Source organism: Pogoniulus pusillus, chromosome 10 (assembly GCF_015220805.1).
Source record: "Pogoniulus pusillus isolate bPogPus1 chromosome 10, bPogPus1.pri, whole genome shotgun sequence".
Lineage (NCBI taxonomy): Eukaryota > Metazoa > Chordata > Aves > Piciformes > Lybiidae > Pogoniulus > Pogoniulus pusillus.
Window position 1 is genome coordinate 3,370,474 of NC_087273.1, and position 19,431 is coordinate 3,389,904.

Below are 19,431 nucleotides of genomic sequence, written 5' to 3' on the forward strand. Positions count from 1 at the left end.
ACTGAGAGGCCATCAAAGAAATACAGACTCGTCTCAGAAGTCTGAAATGAGGCAAGCCAGAGGGGTTGGTCTCATTTTGTTTTAAGCAAATCTTCTAATTGGAGTGGTTTGTGCAGAAGCCTGGAATGGGTTGCCCAAAGAGGTGGTTGAGGCCCCATCCCTGGAGGTGTTTAAGGCCAGGCTGGATGAGGTTGTGGCCAGTCTGATCTAGGGTAGGGTGTCCCTGGCCATGGTGGGGGGATTGGAACTAGATGATCCTTGTGGTCTCTTCCAACCCTGACTGATTCTATGATACTATGATTATAAGCCTGCAGCATCGAAAGAGAGCAGCTCACAAACAAGAAGTGATTTACAAACCACTGTACTCAGCACTGCTCAGGCCACCCCTTGAGTGCTGTGTCCAGTTCTGGGCTCCTCAATTCAAGAGGTGCTGGTAGGTGTCCACAGGAGGGCAACAAAGCTGGTGAGGGGCCTGGAGCACAGCCCTGTGAGGAGAGGCTGAGGGAGCTGGGGGTGTGCAGCCTGCAGCAGAGGAGGCTCAGGGCAGAGCTCATTGCTGTCTGCAGCTCCCTGAAGGGAGGCTGTAGCCAGGTGGGGTTGGTCTCTTCTGCCAGGCAAGCAGCAGCAGAAGGAAGGAACAGAGTGTCAAGTTGTGTCAGGAGAGGTCTAGGCTGGATGTTAGGAGGAAGTTGTTGTCAGAGAGAGTGATTGGCATTGGAATGGGCTGCCCAGGGAGGTGGTGGAGTCGCCGTGCCTGGTGGTGTTGAAGCCAAGCCTGGCTGAGGCACTTAGTGCCATGGTCTGGTTGACTGGATAGGTCTAGGTGCTAGGTTGGGCTGGTAGAGCTTGGAGGTCTCTTCCAACCTGCTTGATTCTGTCACCTTTGAAATTAAATGCAAGTCAGTATTGAGGAAAATAAATCCTAGGATTTATTTCTAGAGGCTTTTAACTTTGTACTGTGTTAAAAATAGACCTTAACAGCAGGATTTGAAATACAGACTTAGTGGCATAGCTCGTAATTAAATTACTTTTGAGGCATGGGAAGCTTCATGTAAACAGGAGGAGGAATTATTTCCCAGTGAGACTGACAGAGCACTGGAAAAGGCTGCCCAGGGCTTGTTGTGGAGTCTCCCTCTCTAGAGATACTCAAAACCTTCCTGGATGTGTTCCTGTGTGATCTGCTATAGGTGATCCTGCTCTGGCAGGGGCGGTTGGACTGGATGAGCTTTGGAGGTCTCTTCCAGCCCCTGATATCATGTGGCTCTGTGATTCTTTCTCAGATACATGAAAGGCAAGCTCAGAATTCCAAATATTAATACCCCCCAGGCTGTCCTGTATCTCTTTTTTCTTTGTCTTCTTAGAAATTTGGCAGCATCCGAGCAGATTTAATTGAACAAATGAGATTCAAACAAAGGCTCAAAGTTATCCAAACCCTTGAAGACACTACAAAGCGCAACGTGGTGAGTGCTGAAACAATGTTCCTGGCAAAGATTAAGGTCCAGTTGGTTTCTGGGGTGTGATTTCTTCTCCAGGAGAGGTGGATTTAAGTGTGTAACCCTTCGTGTTCTGTTCCAAAAGGTGCGAACTATCGTGACAGAGACGTCTTTTACTATCGATGAGCTGGAGGAGCTGTATGCTTTGTTCAAGGTAAAGATCATTTGCCTGCAGGCAATGCAGATGCTTCTTTCTGATATGGGACTGACCAGGTTGAGTCTGTGAGTTGCTTTCTTTCTGTCAGTTATCTTAATGCAGACTGGAATTAGCTACTGTGATATCAAACATACACAAAACACCCAACCAGGTTTTGAAAGCTTAGGAAATCAGCAACTCACAAAATGATTTGTCCATGGGAAAATGAATGTGATGAAGAAAATCGTTATAATAAAGGAGTAAATAGAGATTTCTGATTAGTCTTGAGAATATTAAAGAGAGAAACATGGAATGGTTTAGATTAGAAAGGACCTCAAAGCTCATCCAGTTCCAACGCCCCTGCCATAGGCAGGGACACCTCCCACTATAACAGGTCGCTTAAGGCCTCATCCTACCTGGTCCTGAACACCTCCAGGGAAGTTGTGGAGCACAGAATCACCCAATGTGATCTTTGACCACTTTGGGTGATTCTCTGCTCCACAACCTCCCTGGGCAACCTGTGCCAGTGTCTCACCACCCTCACTGCAAAGAACCCTTTCCTAAGATCCAGTCTGAATCTCCCCTCTGCCAGTTTAAACTCATTCCTTATCGTCCTGTCATTACAAGACCTTGTCAATAATCCCTCCCCAGCCCTCCTGCAGACACCTTCAGATACTGGAAGGCCACTCCAAGGTCTACTTTAAGCCTTCTCTTCTTTTCTCCATGCTGAAAAGTCCCAACTCTCTCAGCCTGTCCTCGTAGCAGAGCTGCTGCAGCCCTCAGAGCATCTTCATGGCCTCCTCTGGACTGGCTCCAACAATTCCATGTCCTTCTGGTGTTGGGGGGCTCCAGCAAATATATGTTGCTACCTGACCCAAGTGTTGTAGTTGAGCACAGAAATACCTTCATTCTCTTGCCTTGGACAGTTAATACTTCTGTATTAGGGCAGCTGGGCTTTGCCATCGTTAATGCTTCAGTCTGTGCTCTATTGACAAGGCAGTTGTGTCCCAGTTGTAGTTGTGTCTGGGTAAGTTGGTATTACAGCAGTGCCATTGGGTCCACAAATTTCAAGGTGAGCAGTTAAAAGGCTTTAGCTTTGCTTTTCATGCACCATGCCTCAAACCAAGATAGTTTCTTCCTCTGTTTCATGGTCACAGATTTTTCTAGGGTACCATGAGAAATTTCTCTCCATTTCCCATCTATAATGTCATATCTTACATTGTCCAGCTCCTGCAGTGCCTTCTTTCAGGCTTCTGTGGAATTAGCCAGGCTGTGAAAAGACCTTTGAGATCATCAAGGCCAACCTGTTACCCAACACCATCTAATCAACTAAACCCTGGCACTGAATGCCACAACCAGTTTCTTCTTCAACACTTCCAGGGATGGTAACTCCACCACCTCCCTGGGCAGCCCATTCCAATGCCAATCACTCTTGCTGTGAAGAACTTCCTCCTAACATCCAGCCTAAACCTGCCCTGGCACAGCTTGAGATTGTGTCCTCTTATTCTGTCTCTGGTTGCCTGGGAGAAGAGACCAAGTCAAACAGTCATAGAATCAGAGAATCAGCCAGGTTGGAGGAGACCTCCAAGCTCATCCAGTCCGACCTAGCACCCAGCCCTAACCAGTCCCCTCAAGCTACTCACAGTGCAGTGCTAAGATTTCTTTCTCTTGATTCAGACCCCACCAAAACCAGCTCCAGAACATTCACTGGCTTCAGTAAGACTGAAAGTGTTGGACTTGAAACAGCAGTTTTGAAGCTGCAGAGTTCAGCAAAATCTTTCAAATAAAGAGCTGTTTTCCTATGCATGAAAGAGTTCCTGAGTCCCCTTTCTGCACTTACTGTGTGCCAAGGCAGAAGAAGGGTGACTGAGCACGAACAGCCTGTGTGTATGTGCAAGTCACAGCTGCTTACTGTGCTCTTCAAAACAGCTATCTCATGTTTCACCTGCCTGGGAGGCAGAAAAAGGATTTGCTTTCTCTTTTTCTTTGCAAAGGGATGTCTTTTTGTGCTGTTAGAGGAGAAACCTCTTGCACTTGTGCAAGAACTGGGAAATGGAAGCACATCAGCTGCTCTTGTCTTGCTTTAAGAGTGGGTACGGTTCTGGAGCCCCCAGCACAAGAAGGACATGGAACTGTTGAAGCTAGCCTAGAGGAGGGTCACAATGAGGCTCAAAGGGCTGCAGCAGCTCTGCTATGAGGACAGGCTACAAGAGTTGGGGCTCTGCAGCCTGGAGAAGAGAAGGCTTCAAGGAGACCTTGGAGTGGCCTTCCAGTACCTGAAGTGGGCTACAGGAGGACTGGGGAGGGACTATTGACAAGGCCTTGTAATGACAGGATGAGAGGTAATGGGTTTAAACTGGCAGAGGGGAGGTTGAAACTGGATGTTAGGAAAGGGTTCTTGACAGTGAGGGTGGTGAGACACTGGCACAGGTTGCCCAGGGAGGTTGTGGAGCACAGAATCACCCAATGTGATCAAAGATCCCATTGGGTGATTCTGTGCTCCACAACCTCCCTGGAAGTGTTCAGGACCAGGTAGGATGAGGCCTTGAGTTACCTGTTCTAAGTGGGAGGTTTCCCTGCCTATGGCAGGGGGTTAGAACTGGATGCACTTTGAGATCCCTTCCAAACCTAAATCATTCTATGTTTCTAATGTGTGCATGAGTGGTTTGGTTGGGTTTTTATCACTGATAGGTGTGAGGTGTTCAGAGAGGTGAACTCACAGCACTTCCTTTCCATGCACAGGCAGAACACCTGACCAGCTGCTACTGGGGAGGAAACAGCAATGCTATCGACCGGCACGATCCCAGCCTGCCTTACCTGGAGCAGTACAGGATTGACTTTGAGCAGTTCAAGGGGATGTTTGCTCTCCTCTTCCCCTGGGCCTGTGGCACCCACTCAGATGTGTTAGCTGCACGCTTGTTCAGGCTTCTGGATGAGAACGGAGACTTGCTCATCAACTTCCGTGAATTCGTCTCTGGGCTGAGTAAGGACAATGCACAGCACTCTGGTGGTGATCACTTTGTTCCTAAAGGGGATCCAATCCTGCAGAAATGGAGATGTCAGGTTGGCTGCCAGTCTGTGTATGCCACTGTCAGGACCTGGCCTCAGAGGAAGGAGTTGGGGGAGGTTTGGTAGAGATACCCAAGGAGCGAGGTGAGGCAAAGTGATGCTGATTACAGATGGAGTGATTGATTAGTTACATGTCTGTGCACATCACTTGGAGCAGATCACCAGTACCAGGAAAGTATGGCCAGCAGGACAAGGGAGGTTATTCTGCCCCTGTGCTCAACATTGGTCAGGCCACCCCTTGAGTGCTGTGTCCAGTTCTGGGCTCCTCAATTGAAGAGAGATGTTGAGGTGCTGGAAGGTGTCCACAGGAGGGTGCCAAAGCTGGTGAGGGGCCTGGAGCAGAGCCCTGTGAGGAGAGGCTGAGGGAGCTGGGGGTGTGCAGCCTGCAGCAGAGGAGGCTCAGGGCAGAGCTCATTGCTGTCTGCAGCTGCCTGAAGAGAGGCTGTAGCCAGGTGGGGTTGGTCTCTTCTGCCAGGCAAGCAGCAATAGAAGAAGGGGACAGAGTCTGAAGTTGTGCCAGGGGAGGCCTAGGTTGGATGTTAGGAGGAAGTTGTTGTCAGAGAGAGTGATTGGCATTGGAATGGGCTGGTGGAGTTGCTGTGCCTGGAGGTGTTGAAGCAAAGCCTGGATGAGGCACTTAGTGCCATGGTCTGGTTGCTTGGCCAGGGCTGGGTGCTAGGTTGGACTGGATGATCTTGGAGGTCTCTTCCAACGTGGCTGATTCTATGATCATACAGTGTCTCTTAAAGCAAGTGAGGTGATTAACTAGTACATGTTGGAGGAAGAAGAATGGAGAGAGAAATGAGATGAGACCAAAGGTAAGAGGAAAAAACTATAACTGGGTGCTAGGTTGGACTGGATGGTCTCGGAGGTCTCTTCCAATCTGCTCAGTTCTGTGATTACCACTCTGAGTTCCAGCAGCATTTCACATGGTCAGTGTGTTCTTGGTGGTGGGTGCACCCCCACAGCTCTTGGGTTGCCTTTGCCTGAGTTCTCCTTCATTCCCCACAAAGGGGTGGTTGGTAGAGGTGGTGCCAAAGCAGGGCATGTCAGATGCCAGTCATGTGATGGTGCAGGCATGGTGGGACCCCAGTTTAGCTGAGTTATTCTTGGGGTGCCTACACATGGCCTGGTGGTGGTCAGAGAACAGTGAGCACTTCTCAATATTCCATCTGACAGCTGTTTCACCTTGGTTTGCACAGGCTCAGTTGTGAAGGGGACTGCAACTTCCTTGAGTTGGCACAGGTGCGGGCACCCAAGCAGTACCTGAGCCCCAGGGTGCTGTTCCCAGGAACAGGTTGTCACAGTTGCTTGAACACAAAGAAAGGAAAGCAAAGAAGCAGTCTGTGTTGGGCACACTTCTGTGGCAGCAGAGAAGTTGGTTGTTTGAGAGAAACTTCTATGGCAGCTTTGCTGCAACCGCCTGTCTCCATCAGGACAGGTTTTTGTCCCTACCTAAGTCCATTTTGTAGTCTGCATGGTGGTTTAAGCAGAGCCTCATCCACAGTTTCAGCTCAAGAGGACTGTGAAATGTAGTGCACACGAGTGCTGCTCCCAGCTCTAGGGGAATGGGTGGGTTAATACCTAAGGCATCTTTGCTCTCTGGCTGTCCCCTCTGGCTTGTGTAGATGCTGAAAATTAGGTTGGATGAGACCTTGCTCAGTCTGGTGTAGTGGAAGGTGTTCCTGCTGATACCAGAGGGGTGGAACTAGATGATGTTTAAGGTCCCTTCCAACCCAAAACCAGTCAGCAAATGTATGGATCTCTGACTTTGTGACTTGGCACTCTCATGGGTGCATAACCTAAGGCACAGCCTGAGCAGAAAAGAAAGCATCACCTGCACTCTGTGCTACACCAGAGAGCAGCTAAGGAGGTTTCATGCTTACAGAAGACCCAAGATGAAAGGCAAATGTCTAATGCAGATGTATAAGTTCCTTAGCCTAACATCTGGATTTATTATGGCCTTAAGCTTTACAGTCAATGTTGATAAACCTTTGTGCAAGCTAATTAATGAAGGTTAATTAATTTGTTTGCTAATTGCATGTCCTAAGTAAGGTTTACAAAGAAGTCTGATTACTGCTTATTTCAGTACTTGAAATGTCTTGAATTTAACTACTTAGGAGGAAAGGCTACTATAGACTCCTTGGGTTTCAGACTGCTAATTGTAGTGTAGATCAGAAAGGAAGAGTGGTTGGGGTGGATAAATCACTGCAAAGTGTTGCCTGAACATCAGCTTGGCCTGTGGCTAAGCTGTGATAAATGCTGTTTACTTGAGTTTCTCTTCTTATTTTTGGTAAATATCTCCCCATGTGATGCTATTATTGGAGCCTCAGAGCAGGAATTTAGAAGGCCACACAAAAAAGGTCTTATTAACTTTCAGCTAGAGGCCTTTCTGAGCAGTAATGTGATGATCAGAGATTGTTTGTAAGCACTACAAAAAAGGCATTCAATACAGGACTCGAGGTTGAAGCACAGAATTGAAGGCAAAGGTGGTCTGTGTTTCCTTGCTGTTTCTGCTGCAGACTGTATGATTGTAGAGATCAAGTGACTGCCTTGTGATCTGAGCTGTAAAGGCAGTAGAGTGCTTCCCAGAGTGATTGTGGCAGCTTCTGAGCCACAATGTTGTACTAATAACAATGATGGCAGTGGGTGCTGAGTGCTAACGTATGTCGTGCTTCCAGGTGCAGCATGCCATGGAGATCTCACAGAGAAGCTGAAGCTGCTGTACAAAATGCATGTTTTGCCTGGTAAGTGTTGAAGTAGTTGTTGTCTTGTTGAGAGCAGAAGTTTGGAGCAGAGCAGTTGATGACTTACACTTCAAAGCTTGGGGAGGACATCACTACTTGAAGGACATCTCCTCTACTTAGTGCCATGGTCTAGTTAACTGGATAGGGCTGGGGGATACGTTGGACTGGATGATCTTGGAGGTCTCTTCCAACCTGGTTGATTCTATGATTCTAAGTGGGCTACAAGAAGGCTGCAGAGGGACTGTTTACAAAGGCCTGTAGTGATAGGACAAGGGGCAATGGTTTGAAACGAGAGCAGAGTAGGTTTAGATTGGATGTGAGAAACAAGTTCTGCACCATAGGGGTGGTGGAACAGTGAAACAGGTTGCACAGAGAGGTGGTTGTGGCCCCATCCCTGGAGATACTCAAGGTGAGGTTTGGCAAGGCTCTGAGCTACCTGATCTAGTGGAGGATGTCCCTGCTGACTTCTTGGCCTTTAGAAGTCTCTTCCAACCCAACCCATTCTGCGTGCTTCAAACATGTCTGTGACTGCTCCCAGCTAGGTTTGGTAGAGTTAGTCTTGAGTCTTCATTAATTTACCTGGGAGGGGGGGAAATGACTGAACTTATTATAACAGAGGAGGTCCATTATTAAGGATGCAGCTTCTGCATTCAGGGAAAAGAATAACAGAAGGAGACTTGGGCTGATGCACAAAGCAGCCTCTGAAGGACTGTGTTAGACAGTCTTGGGTGTTTGGGAAGAGACAGAACAGGTCCAGTTGTTCTCCTCTGAGCTCCAAACCCATCACATTCCCATGCTTTTACTTCTAGAAAGCAATGCCCTAAATATGTTTTAGTTTTTAATTAAAGGGTGGCATTTTGAATGAAGAGACTTTATTATTTCCCTTAGATCCATCCCCTGAGCAAGAGGAGCCAGACTCTGCTTTTGAAGCTACCCAGTACTTTTTTGAGGACATCACACCAGAATGCACCCATGGTAGGCATCTTCTGTCTCCAGCATAAAAAGCTGTTTTGAACAACATGTCTTTTTAGGAAGCTTCACAGGGGCCTCAACTTCTGGAGCCCCTATGACAGAGGGATGTGGAGGTGCTGGAGTGTGTCCAGAGCAGGGCCAGGAGGATGCTCAGAGGGCTGCAGCAGCTCTGCTGTGAGCACAGACTGAAAGAGTTGGGGCTGTGCAGGCTGGAGCAGAGGAGGCTCCTAGGATCTGAAGGGGGCCTACAAAAAAGCTGGGGAGGGACTTTTTAGGCTGTCAGGGAGTGACAGGACTGGGGGGAATGGAACAAAGCTGGAGATGGAGAGATTCAGGCTGGAGGTGAGGAGGAAATTGTTGAGCATGAGAGTGGTGAGAGGCTGGAATAGGTTGCCCAGGGAGGTGGTTGAGGCCCCATCCCTGGGGGTGTTTTAAGGCCAGGCTGGATGAGGCTGTGGGCAGCCTGATTTAGTGAGGTGTCCTTTGCCATGGCAGGGGAGTTTGAACTAGATGTTCCTTGTGGTCCTTTCCAACCCTGCCTGATTCTATGATTCTGAAATCGGCTGTGCAGTGCCAGAGGTCTGTGTGGGGCTTTACACTCCTCAGTACAAATGTGATGCTTATCCTTGACCCCTGAGAGACTGTGATGGCCCCAGAGACATTCCTGAGGAGAAGGCAGAAGGAAAGTTGTTGTGGTGTTAGGTTATGGGCTGGAACTGGACTTGATGTTCTTGGAGGTCTTTTCCAGCCTCAGTGATTCTGGATTAAAGATTGTAAGTGAAGTATTCTCCCTAAGGGTGATCTGCTCTTTGTGTCTGTTTGGGATTAAAGATAGTAAGTGAAGTATTCTCCCTAAGGGTGATCTGCTCTTTGTGGCTGCTTGGGATTAAAGATAGTAAGTGAAGTATTCTCCCTAAGGGTGATCTGCTCTTTGTGGCTGCTTGGGATTAAAGATAGTAAGTGAAGTATTCTCTCTAAGGGTGATCTGCTCTTTGTGTCTGTTTGGGATTAAAGATAGTAAGTGAAGTATTCTCTCTAAGGGTGATCTGCTCTTTGTGTCTGTTTGGGATTAAAGGTTGTAAGTGAAGCATTCTCACTAAGGGTGATCTGCTCTTTGTGTCTGTTTGGGATTAAAGATAGTAAGTGAAGTATTCTCTCTAAGGGTGATCTGCTCTTTGTGTCTGTTTGGGATTAAAGGTTGTAAGTGAAGTATTCTTTCTAAGGGTGATCTGCTCTTTGTGGCTGCTTGGGATTAAAGATAGTAAGTGAAGTATTCTCCCTAAGGGTGATCTGCTCTTTGTGTCTGTTTGGGATTAAAGGTTGTAAATGAAGTACTCTCCCTAAGGGTGATCTGCTCTTTGTGTCTGTTTGGGATTAAAGGTTGTAAATGAAGTACTCTCCCTAAGGGTGATCTGCTCTTTGTGTCTGTTTGGGATTAAAGGTTGTAAGTGAAGTATTCTCCCTAAGGGTGATCTGCTCTTTGTGTCTGTTTGGGATTAAAGATTGGAAGTGAAGTATTGTCCCTAAGGATGATCTGCTCTTTGTGTCTGTTTGGATACCCTTAGAGGTGCAGGGATGTGTACACTAAGAGCTGCCCTGGTTGTGCAGCACAGAGGTACTGTCCATATAACATTGTCAGTGTGTAGCAGTGGAAGGACTTGTGGTAAGTGCATCATATGTGCCTTGATGGAGAAGGACAATAAACAAGCATGTCTACTTCCAAAGATGTATTTGGATCAGAATTTAGTATAGTTTAAAGAAATTTGAGGCCAAAAGATACACCAAAGTGAGATCTTCCTGCACCCTAAGGAGAACCTGGGTTGTTGTTGTCTAAAATGGTATTTTCTTCTCTGTGGGATTGATGTTAAGTTTTTCTCTCTGATTCGAGGAAGGTATTTCCCATCCTTCAGGTGAGTGGGGGAGGGAAGGCTGTGTGAAAATACAGGCAAGAGATGGCAATGTGAAGTCCTGATAGACTTAAGAAGATGGACTAACAGCACCATCAAGCTTAGATCCTGCTGGAAGCTGTGCTGCAGTAACACAGACTCATCATATTACTGCACAAAAAAACCCTCTTCTCTTAGTGTTTCTTAATTCTCTGGAACCTGTCAGCAGATGTAAGGATAAGCAGAAATCGTTATTTAAGCATGTGGGGTTTATTCAGCATTTCCTGCAGCATAAACATTGTCTTTGTTGTGCACTGGACAGATGAATTTTGTGTGTGTCCAAAACCTCACTGATCTCTCTCTCTCTTCCCTCACCTCTCCATTTCCTAGTTGTTGGCCTGGACAGCAGGAACAAACAAGGAGTAGATGATGGGTTTGTGACAGTGAGTCTGAAAACAGAGAAAGGTATGGATGGTGTCTCCATTTGAATGACATCTTTCAGTTCTGGTAAAGATGCTCCTTTTGAAAATGAAAAACAGGAAAACCCCAAAGAGTTACCAATGTTAAGGTTTCTTGATGGACTTTCTTTGCATTTCTGGGTAATTTCTTGACAACAGGCAAGAAGAGCTCACAAGACAACCGAAATTACCTGAGGATGTGGAGCCAAGAGAATAAATCCAAAGCCAAAAACACAAAGGACTTGCCCAAACTGAATCAGGTACTTCAGCTGCCACTTAACTCAAAACTTCATGACCAAGTGGAAATTCAATTCCTTCCCATGGAGTAAAAGCTCTTTTGAGGCAGATACTTTTTCACCTGAGCAGCAGTCAGCTGATTGCAGAAGTTAGTTGTTTTTAACATACTGAAACTGGCATTCAGCTCCCAAAACATGCTAAAAGTGAGGTATACGCACAGAGAGGAATGACAGTGTGTTCTTCTGGGCTCTAAACAAGGGCTGATAGGAACTGAGTAGCACCAGCTAACTCAAACTCCCAATGCACATCACCTGGAGGGAGCAGTTTATGCTGTCAGTCTCATTGCCCTTAGCTCCATAGCTGAGGAGGAGACCACTCACTGCTTCCTCCAGAGCATCTAGGGAAGGTTTGTTTTAGCTTCATAGCTGAGGAGGAGACCACTCACTGCTTCCTCCAGAGCATCTAGGGAAGGTTTGTTTTAGCTTCATAGCTGAGGAGGAGACCACTCACTGCTTCCTCCAGAGCATCTAGGGAAGGTTTGTTTTAGCTCCATAGCTGAGGAAGAGGAGACCACCCACTGCTTCCTCCAGAGCATGTAGGAAAGGTTTATTTTAGCTCCATAGCTGTTTGACTGGATGATCCTGGTGGTCCTTTCCAACCACAGCGATTCATAGTGATTAAATGTTGTGCTGAGGGATTTGGTTTAGTCAGGGACTTGTCAGTGTGAAACTAATGATTGGACTCAGTCACCTTGAAGGGCTTTTCCCATCTAAGTAATTCTGTGATTCTGTGAGGAGGAGGAGACCACTCACTGCTTCCTCCAGAGCATCTAGGGAAGGTTTATTCCCTGTAGGGCAGTGCTTCTTGCTAGAGGTAGCCCTAAGCTAATCTCCTTTCCCACTTAATTGGTGAGCTTTGAATTCCAAAAGGCTCACATCCAACTCAGTTATCACTGTCAATTAAAAGAGTGCTGCGGGTCTCTTGTTTAACATATCAGTGCTTCTCATCAGCTTCCTCAGGCCCTTGGTTACACTGAGCATCACTCCTCGGTTACACTGAGCATCACTCCTGCGAAACAATGCAGCAGAGTCAGTGCCGTGGCTCACTGCTGCCCTCCTGTGGCTGCAGAGAAAGGAATTCGTCGTAGAATCGTTAAGCGGTTTAGGTTGGAAGGGATCTCAAAGCTCAGCCAGTTCCAACCCCCAGCCATAGGCAGGGACACTTCCCACTAGAACAGGTTGCTCAAGGCCTCATCCAACCTGGCCTTGAACATCTCCAGGGAGGTTGTGGAGCACAGAAGCACCGAATGTGATCTTTGATCACATTCAGTGCTTCTGTGCTCCACAACCTCCCTGGGCAACCTGTGCCAGTGTCTCACCACCCTCACTGCAAAGAATCCCTTCCTAACATCCAGTTTCAATCTCCCCTCTGCCAGTTTAAACCCATTCCTCCTTGTTCTGTCATCACAAGACCTTGTCAATAGTCCCTCTCCAGCCTTCCTGTAGCCCACTTCAGACACTGGAAGGCCACTATAAGGTTTCCTCAAAGCCTTCTCTTCTCCAGGCTGCAGAGCCCCAGCTCCTGTAGCCTGTCCTCATAGCAGAGCTGCTGCAGCCCTCTGAGCACCTTGGTGGCCCTCCTCTGGACTGGCTCAAACAGTTCCATGTTGTCCTTGTGTTGAGGCTCCAGAACTGCACCCAGGACTGCAGGTGGGGTGTGAGGAGAGCAGAGCCAAGGGGCAGAATCCCCTCCCTTGCCCTGTGCCCACACTGCTCTTGCTGCAGCCCAGCACAGGGTTGTGTCTGGGCTGCACTTACACTGCAGGCTCCTCTTGAGCTTTTCATCAGCCCAGACCCCCAGGTCTTTTTCCTCAGGGCTGTTCTCAGCCATTCCCCACCCAACCTGGGGTTGTGCATGAGATTGCACCTACCCAGGACCTTACACTTGGCCTTGTTGAATGTCATGAGGTTGGCCTGGGCACACCTTTGCAGCCTGTCCAGGTCCCTCTGGATGGATCCCTGCCCTCTAGCAAGTCACCTGTTGAGAGAAAACCCCAAACAGTTTATTCTTAGCTGTGAGAGAGGCAGCTCAGCTGGCTGCCCAGGCAGAGGCAGTGCTTTCTAGGCTGCACCCAGCAGTTGTCCAGTTTAGTCACTAACACGTGTGTCATACCTCTCTGCCAGACCAAAACTGATTTAGTGGCTGTCAGCCCAGTTTGTTTCTTGCTCTCTCATCAGAGTTTCCTCCCTCTGTGCTCAGGGGCAGTTCATTGAACTGTGCAAGACAATGTACAACATGTTCAGCGAGGACCCCAACGAGCAGGATCTGTACCACGCTACCGCTGCTGTGACCAGCTTGCTGCTGGAGATAGGTGAGGTCGGTAAGCTGTTCAGCGTGCAACCCGCCAAGGAGACAGACAGCAGCAGCAACCAGTGCAGCAAAGCTAGCCAGGGCGAGCTGTTTCAGAAGAAGGAGCCCCAGCAGTACCCCCTGGACCAGCACAAACCCTTCCAAAGCAGCCTGGGCACCAACGACGAGGAGGCCGTTTGCAGCGACGGCGCCTCGGGCATGCAGATGGAAGACATCAAGCTGGAAGACTCTTCCCCCAGGGACAACGGCGCCTGTTCTTCCATGCTCATTTCCGACGACGACACGAAGGACGACAGCTCCATGTCCTCCTACTCGGTCCTGAGCGCCGGCTCGCACGAGGAGGAGAAGCTGCAGTGCGAGGACATCGGCGACGACACCGTTCTGGTGCGGAGCGGGCAGGGCGCGGCTCTGCGGCGGAGCACCAGCATCGACAGGGACTGGGCCATCACTTTCGAACAGTTCCTGGCCTCCCTTCTGACTGAGCCGGCGCTGGTGAGGTACTTCGACAAGCCTGTGTCCATGATGGCCAGGATCACCAACGCCAAGAACGTGAGGCTGATGGGCAAAGCGCCACCCTCGGCCAGTGACTATGAGATCTCTACTATGTCTGGATAGCAGGGCAGGACAGGTTTGTATTTATCTGGGCTGGGGGTTGTGGTTTCTTTTTAGCCTGTATTTATTGGTACCTGGCACACACGGGCCAGGTGGCTGTTTCATTTCCAAACGTGGATGTGAGGAGGAAGTACTTCACAGAGAGAGTGATTGGCATTGGAATGGGCTGCCCAGGGAGGTGGTGGAGTCGCTGTGCCTGGAGGTGTTGAAGCCAAGCCTGGCTGGGGCACTTAGTGCCATGGTCTGGTTCACTGTCCAGGGCTGGGTGCTAGGTTGGGCTGGCTGAGCTTGGAGGTCTCTTCCAACCTGCTTGATTCTATGATTGGTGGTTTGATTGTTTTTAACCCCTGCTGTGAAAACCTTGGGGTGCAAAACTCCAAAAGTATAATCACTCTTTCTTGGGGGGGGGGGGGAGGGAGGGGGTGGGAAGGGGAATGTTACACAAATGCAAATTTTATTCATCAATATAGAGGAAAGAAGAGGAAACAAAAGAAGAAAACAGTTGTCAGTGAAGTTGTGTGTGTTATATTATTATTAACCTTGCTGTCCATATAAAATGGTAAAGATTAGTTCTTCCTTTCTAAATGTCAACTCAATGCCAATATTTATGTGCATTTTTAAAGCAGTCATAGGTAGTGAGCTGATTCTTGGGGGGAGGTTGTCAAAAAAATCAAATCAGGATGTACCTAAAATTTCAAGGGATGCTGTAAACCTGAAGAGGACCTTGGGTGAAGGGCGTTTGTATCCTATATAGGTGTTTCTTCACAGAGGGTAACATGGGTTTAACCTGTGCTTCAGTTTTGTGGGCTGGAGTATGTGAAAGATCACTTCAGTGACACCTGTCTGGCTGCTGACTGCCTCTGTCTGAGGCTGCAATGCTCGTCTGGAAGTGGGAATCCCATCCCAAGCTTAGCTGTCACAGCAGGCAAATGTGGTTAAAATGGGCTGCCCAGGGAAGTGGTGGAGTCACCATCCCTGGAGGTGTTCAAAAGAAGATTGGATGAGGCACTTAGTGCCATGGTCTGGTTGATTGGCCAGGGCTGGGTGCTAGGTTGGACTGGCTGAGCTTGGAGGTCTCTTCCAACCTGCTTGATTCTATGTGTCACTGCTGCTCCATCAGCAAGCAGAGTCTGTTTGCCTATCATAGAATGATAGAGCTAACAGAGGGGCAGTTCAGTCCTGCACCTACAGACATCATATGATGGCTTTGTACTTAACTAATATAAGACCTCTCAGCATCACCTGTGGCTGTCTGCAAGGGTTTGAATTTGCTTCAAGACTTACTTATGCCTTAAGCAGGCCAGGGAGAACCATTTGTAAGGCCAAATCAGAGAATGGTTTTAGTTGGAAGGGATCTCAAAGCGCTCAGCCAGTTCCAACCCCCAGCCATAGGCAGGGACACCTCCCACTAGAACAGGTGGCTCAAGGCCTCATCCAACCTGGCCTTGAACACTTCCAGGGAGGTTGAGGAGCACAGAAGCACAGAATGTGATCAAAGATCACATTCTGTGCTTCTGTGCTCCACAACTTCCCTGGGCAACCTGTTTCCCTGAGTTACAGCAGCCTTTGGCTCCACCAAACCCAGCAGAGAACAAACCCTTTCCCCCTCCGTGAAGCCACCAAGCAAAGACCTGCCTGGAGCTCTCTTTCTAACCAGTGGACTTGAAAGCTTTTGTGGTGCACTCCAAAGGCAGAATTTGCAGGTCCAGAACAGGTGGCAAATGTCTCTTTTTTAATTAAAATAAAATAATTGAAAGCTGTTTTTGAGAGCTTAAAACAACTAAATCCAAATCTCTATAGCCTTCCAAGGCTGTGTCTGCAGCACCTATAGCTTAGCTCTTACCAACTAACCTTTACCACCAACCTATTATCTCCTTGTTAGCTTAAAGCCAATAAACAAAACCTGTATTGCATTAAGTCTTCATTTACAACAGTGTAAAAGTAGCAGTAATGAAGAAGCTCTGCAAGCTCATGTAAGTGAATGTTTTAAAGTCTTAACTGAGAACACTCTCTCCATCAATTAATTCCTACCCTGTATCAACCTACCGAGCAATGTGTGAAACCTGAGAACTGGAGCACCTGCACTTTGAATCTTTACTTTTATCCAGCTCAGTCAGCATTTTTTTTTGGGGGGGGGGTGTGAAGTTTCACTTCTTTTTGTGTTTGAATCCCTACTCGTTTGGTTGAGGACTGAGCCTGCCTGCCTAATCTTTATTTTGCTGTTCGTTTGGAGAACGTTTTCTGTTGGAGCGTTGTTGATTTTGGTTGATCTGGTTTGGTTTGTTTCTTGCATCTCTGTAACTTGCAGATAGATATATATTTAATTTCATTTTGGTTTTTTAGCAGAAGCTTTGTTTTGGTTCTTTTTGTTTTAAACTGTCAGATGAAGTGGGGTTTTGAACCACAACTAGGTAATGTGAACAAATAAAGTACACTCTGCACAGGTTTGGGTTTTAACTATTAAAGTCATGCTAGAGGGAAAAGTAGCTGCTGATGTTTTCTTACACAGCATCTTCAGCACCAGGGTTCAGAACAGTAAAAACATTTGTATCTTCGTTTTCTCCTGTTGTTGGGAGGTCTCTCCCTTAGAATTTAACCACACACAGGCTGCAGCTAGCAGCATGCAGATGCACTACAGCCTTTCTGCAGGTGAGAGTAGGTGGAGTGGTTTACATGTGTATCAAATAATGATGCTCATTTGAAGCTGTTTTGGCAAGCATGACTTTAACTTAAGATGCCAGGGCTGAGCAGGGTGCTTTATGGGCATGCCTGGCAGCTGAATTGGTTATTACAGTGGTCTTCAGCACTGAGGCATAACATCATTCAGTGGGCTATTAACTTCTCGAAGACTGCAGATGCCTAAAATACTTCTCTTGTAGGTATTAGTCGTGCTAAAGGAAGTGTAAGCCTCTCAGCAATCTTACACAGGCCCCCTAGAAAGAGAGAGAGACCACAGGTGAAGATAATTTCTTCAGCACCAAAAGGGTTTGCCTGCTTTACTCCACACCCTGCCCCAGGGCAAGGGAGCTCCCACGTTGTGAAGAAACTCGGTTTGCTGTTACAGTCTTAACAAGAGGATTTTGCTGTTACAACCTTTGTCAGAGGTATCTAGGTGTAGGGGCTCTGGGCTAACAGGAACCATTTCACAAGGCCAACTTCTTGTTTTGCTCCAGTAGCCTTCCTCCCCTTCCTGAGCACAGCAACAAAGCTCCTCGGTGTGAGCCACCTCTAAGAATGGCTTTGCTGTGGGCAGCAGCCAGGTGAGCTATGTTTCCTCCACATCTTTTGGATAAGGCTGCTCACCTGGGTTAGGGCCACACCAAACGGCCACCTGGCAGTTGCCTGTTTGAGGGCAAGATCTGCTGTGTCCTGCTTCTTCAGGAGGGAGATGGGAGCTGGTGAGAGGAAAGCTGCAGAGGACTTCACTGAGCAGCATGCAGCGGTGTGAAACCTTGGAGGAAAGGTAAGTGAATACTTTTAAATCAACCTTTCCTGTGTGTGTAAGTGTACAGCACTGGTTGGCAGGGTTTTAGACGTGCCTGTGTCCTGCTTGCTTTCAGCTAAGAGTTTGGTAACCTTTAGTCAGGTCTGTTAGTCTCACAGCTAAGGAAGAGAGGTTCAGGTTGGTTATTAGGAAAAGCTTCTTGCCACAGAAGGCTGCCCAGGGAGGTGGTGGAGTCACCATCCCTGGAGGTGCTTAAAGTGCATGGATGTGGTGCTGAAGGATACAGTGCTGAGAGACATGGCATAGTGGCAGTGGCTCAGCAGCAGTGGTAGATTGTGAGCTTTAAGTGAGTGGTTGGATTTGATGACCTCAAAGGTCTCCAATCGTAACAGTTCTATGGTTCTATATTTTTCCTCTTCAGAGGTGAGATTTGTGGCTGGATGCTGACCTGTGTTGTTTTTCTGGCTTGGTAGGAGGCTGATGGTGACAGGGAGACAGCAGAGAATGGAGATGTGGGAGACTGCTCTGTGGAGCTTCCTCCATTAAAATAAACCAGAGCCCTAAAGCAACATTCTTCTCAAGTGTTCTTCCAGTCTGCCTTTCAAGGGGACACAGTCTCAAGTTGTGGCAGGGGAGGCCTAGGCTGGATGTTAGGAGGAAGTTGTTGGCAGAGAGAGTGATTGGCATTGGAATGGGCTGCCCAGGGAGGTGGTGGAGTTGGCATCCCTGGAGGTGTCAAAGCCAAGCCTGGCTGGGGCACTTCGTGCCATGGTCTGGTTGATTGGCCAGGGCTGGGTGCTAGGTTGGGCTGGATGAGCTCTTCCAACCTGCTTGATTCTATGATTCTAATTCAGGTGCTGCTAGCATCTGAAAGTTAAGTGGCACTGAACAAGTGGCCTTTGGTGTAGCATTTCACAGCTTCTGAATGCTCAGCATTGGAGCTGGTGGTTGTTTAACCCTTGTAAAGGTCTGAGCCTTGGGAAAGCACAGAAAGCTCATGATGGGACCTGGTAAAGCTACTGAAAATCTGGTGTCAGAGCTGTTGTAACAAGCACCCTGGGGGCTCTAACAATGATGCTTGGAGCTTCTCTTACAGCAGATATCCTCAGTCAGGTGTTGTGCTGGAAGTTAAGATGGGAGAGACTCGTGTGGTATCCAAGAGGGCTGTAGGAATCTAAGGGAATAGCTTTTGTATTAAAGTACCTGAGTGGGAGCAATCCCAAGCACAGCTCCAGGCTGGGTGGGGAATGGCTGAGAGCAGCCCTGAGGAAAAGGCCCTGGGGGTCTGGGCTGATGAAAAGCTCAAGAGGAGCCTGCAGTGTGAGTGCAGCCCAGACACAACCCTGTGCTGGGCTGCAGCAAGAGCAGTGTGGGCAGCAGGGCAAGGGAGGGGATTCTGCCCCTTGCCTCTGCTCTCCTCACACCCCACCTGGAGTCTTCTGTGCAGTTCTGGAGCCCCAACACAAGAAAGACGTGGAAGTGTTGGATTGAGTCCAGAGGAGGGCCAAAAGAATGCTCAGAGGGCTGCAGCAGCTCTGCTATGAGGACAGGCTACAACAGTTAGGGCTCTTCAGCCTGGAGAAGGCTATGAAGAGACCTTGGAGTGGCCTTCCAGTATCTGAAAGGGACTACAGGAAGGCTGGGGAGGGACTACTGACAAGGTCTTGTAATGACAGAATGAGGAGGAATGGGTTTAAACTGGCAGAGGGGAGATTCAAACTGGATGTTAGGAAAGGGTTCTTTGCAGTGAGGGTGGTGAGACACTGGCACAGGTTGCCCAGGGAGGTTGTGGCTTCTCCCTCCCTGGAGGTGTTTAAGGCCAGGTTGGATGAGGCCTTGAGCAACCTGTTCTAGTGGGAGGTGTCTCTGCCTGTGGCAGGGGGTTGGAACTGTCTGATCTTTGAGGTCCCTTCTACCCTAAACCATTCTATGATGGTACTTGTGATTGGAAAGCTGTGCAGCTGGAGCTGGTTCCTCAGCTGGGTGTTTTCCAAGCTTCTGGAGCC

General features: G+C 48.3%; 2 protein-coding genes across 2 annotated transcripts in view; both read left to right on the forward strand.

The window, feature by feature from the left end:
* Positions 1–14,565, forward strand: part of TBC1D9 (TBC1 domain family member 9) — a 45,865-nt gene extending 31,300 nt beyond the window's left edge. Inside the window, exons 14-21 of the mRNA XM_064149501.1 lie at positions 1,362–1,460; positions 1,579–1,647; positions 4,372–4,612; positions 7,380–7,445; positions 8,334–8,420; positions 10,694–10,768; positions 10,921–11,021; positions 13,258–14,565. Of these exons, the coding sequence (XP_064005571.1) occupies positions 1,362–1,460; positions 1,579–1,647; positions 4,372–4,612; positions 7,380–7,445; positions 8,334–8,420; positions 10,694–10,768; positions 10,921–11,021; positions 13,258–13,983 (1,464 nt within the window). The 3' untranslated portion in view covers positions 13,984–14,565. The remainder of the gene's footprint in view (positions 1–1,361; positions 1,461–1,578; positions 1,648–4,371; positions 4,613–7,379; positions 7,446–8,333; positions 8,421–10,693; positions 10,769–10,920; positions 11,022–13,257) is intronic.
* Positions 14,566–16,768: 2,203 nt separating this feature from the next.
* MGAT4D (MGAT4 family member D) overlaps positions 16,769–19,431 on the forward strand; it is a 62,054-nt gene continuing 59,391 nt past the window's right edge. The window contains exon 1 of the mRNA XM_064149520.1: positions 16,769–17,443. The gene's annotated coding sequence lies outside the window, so the exon portion shown is untranslated. The remainder of the gene's footprint in view (positions 17,444–19,431) is intronic.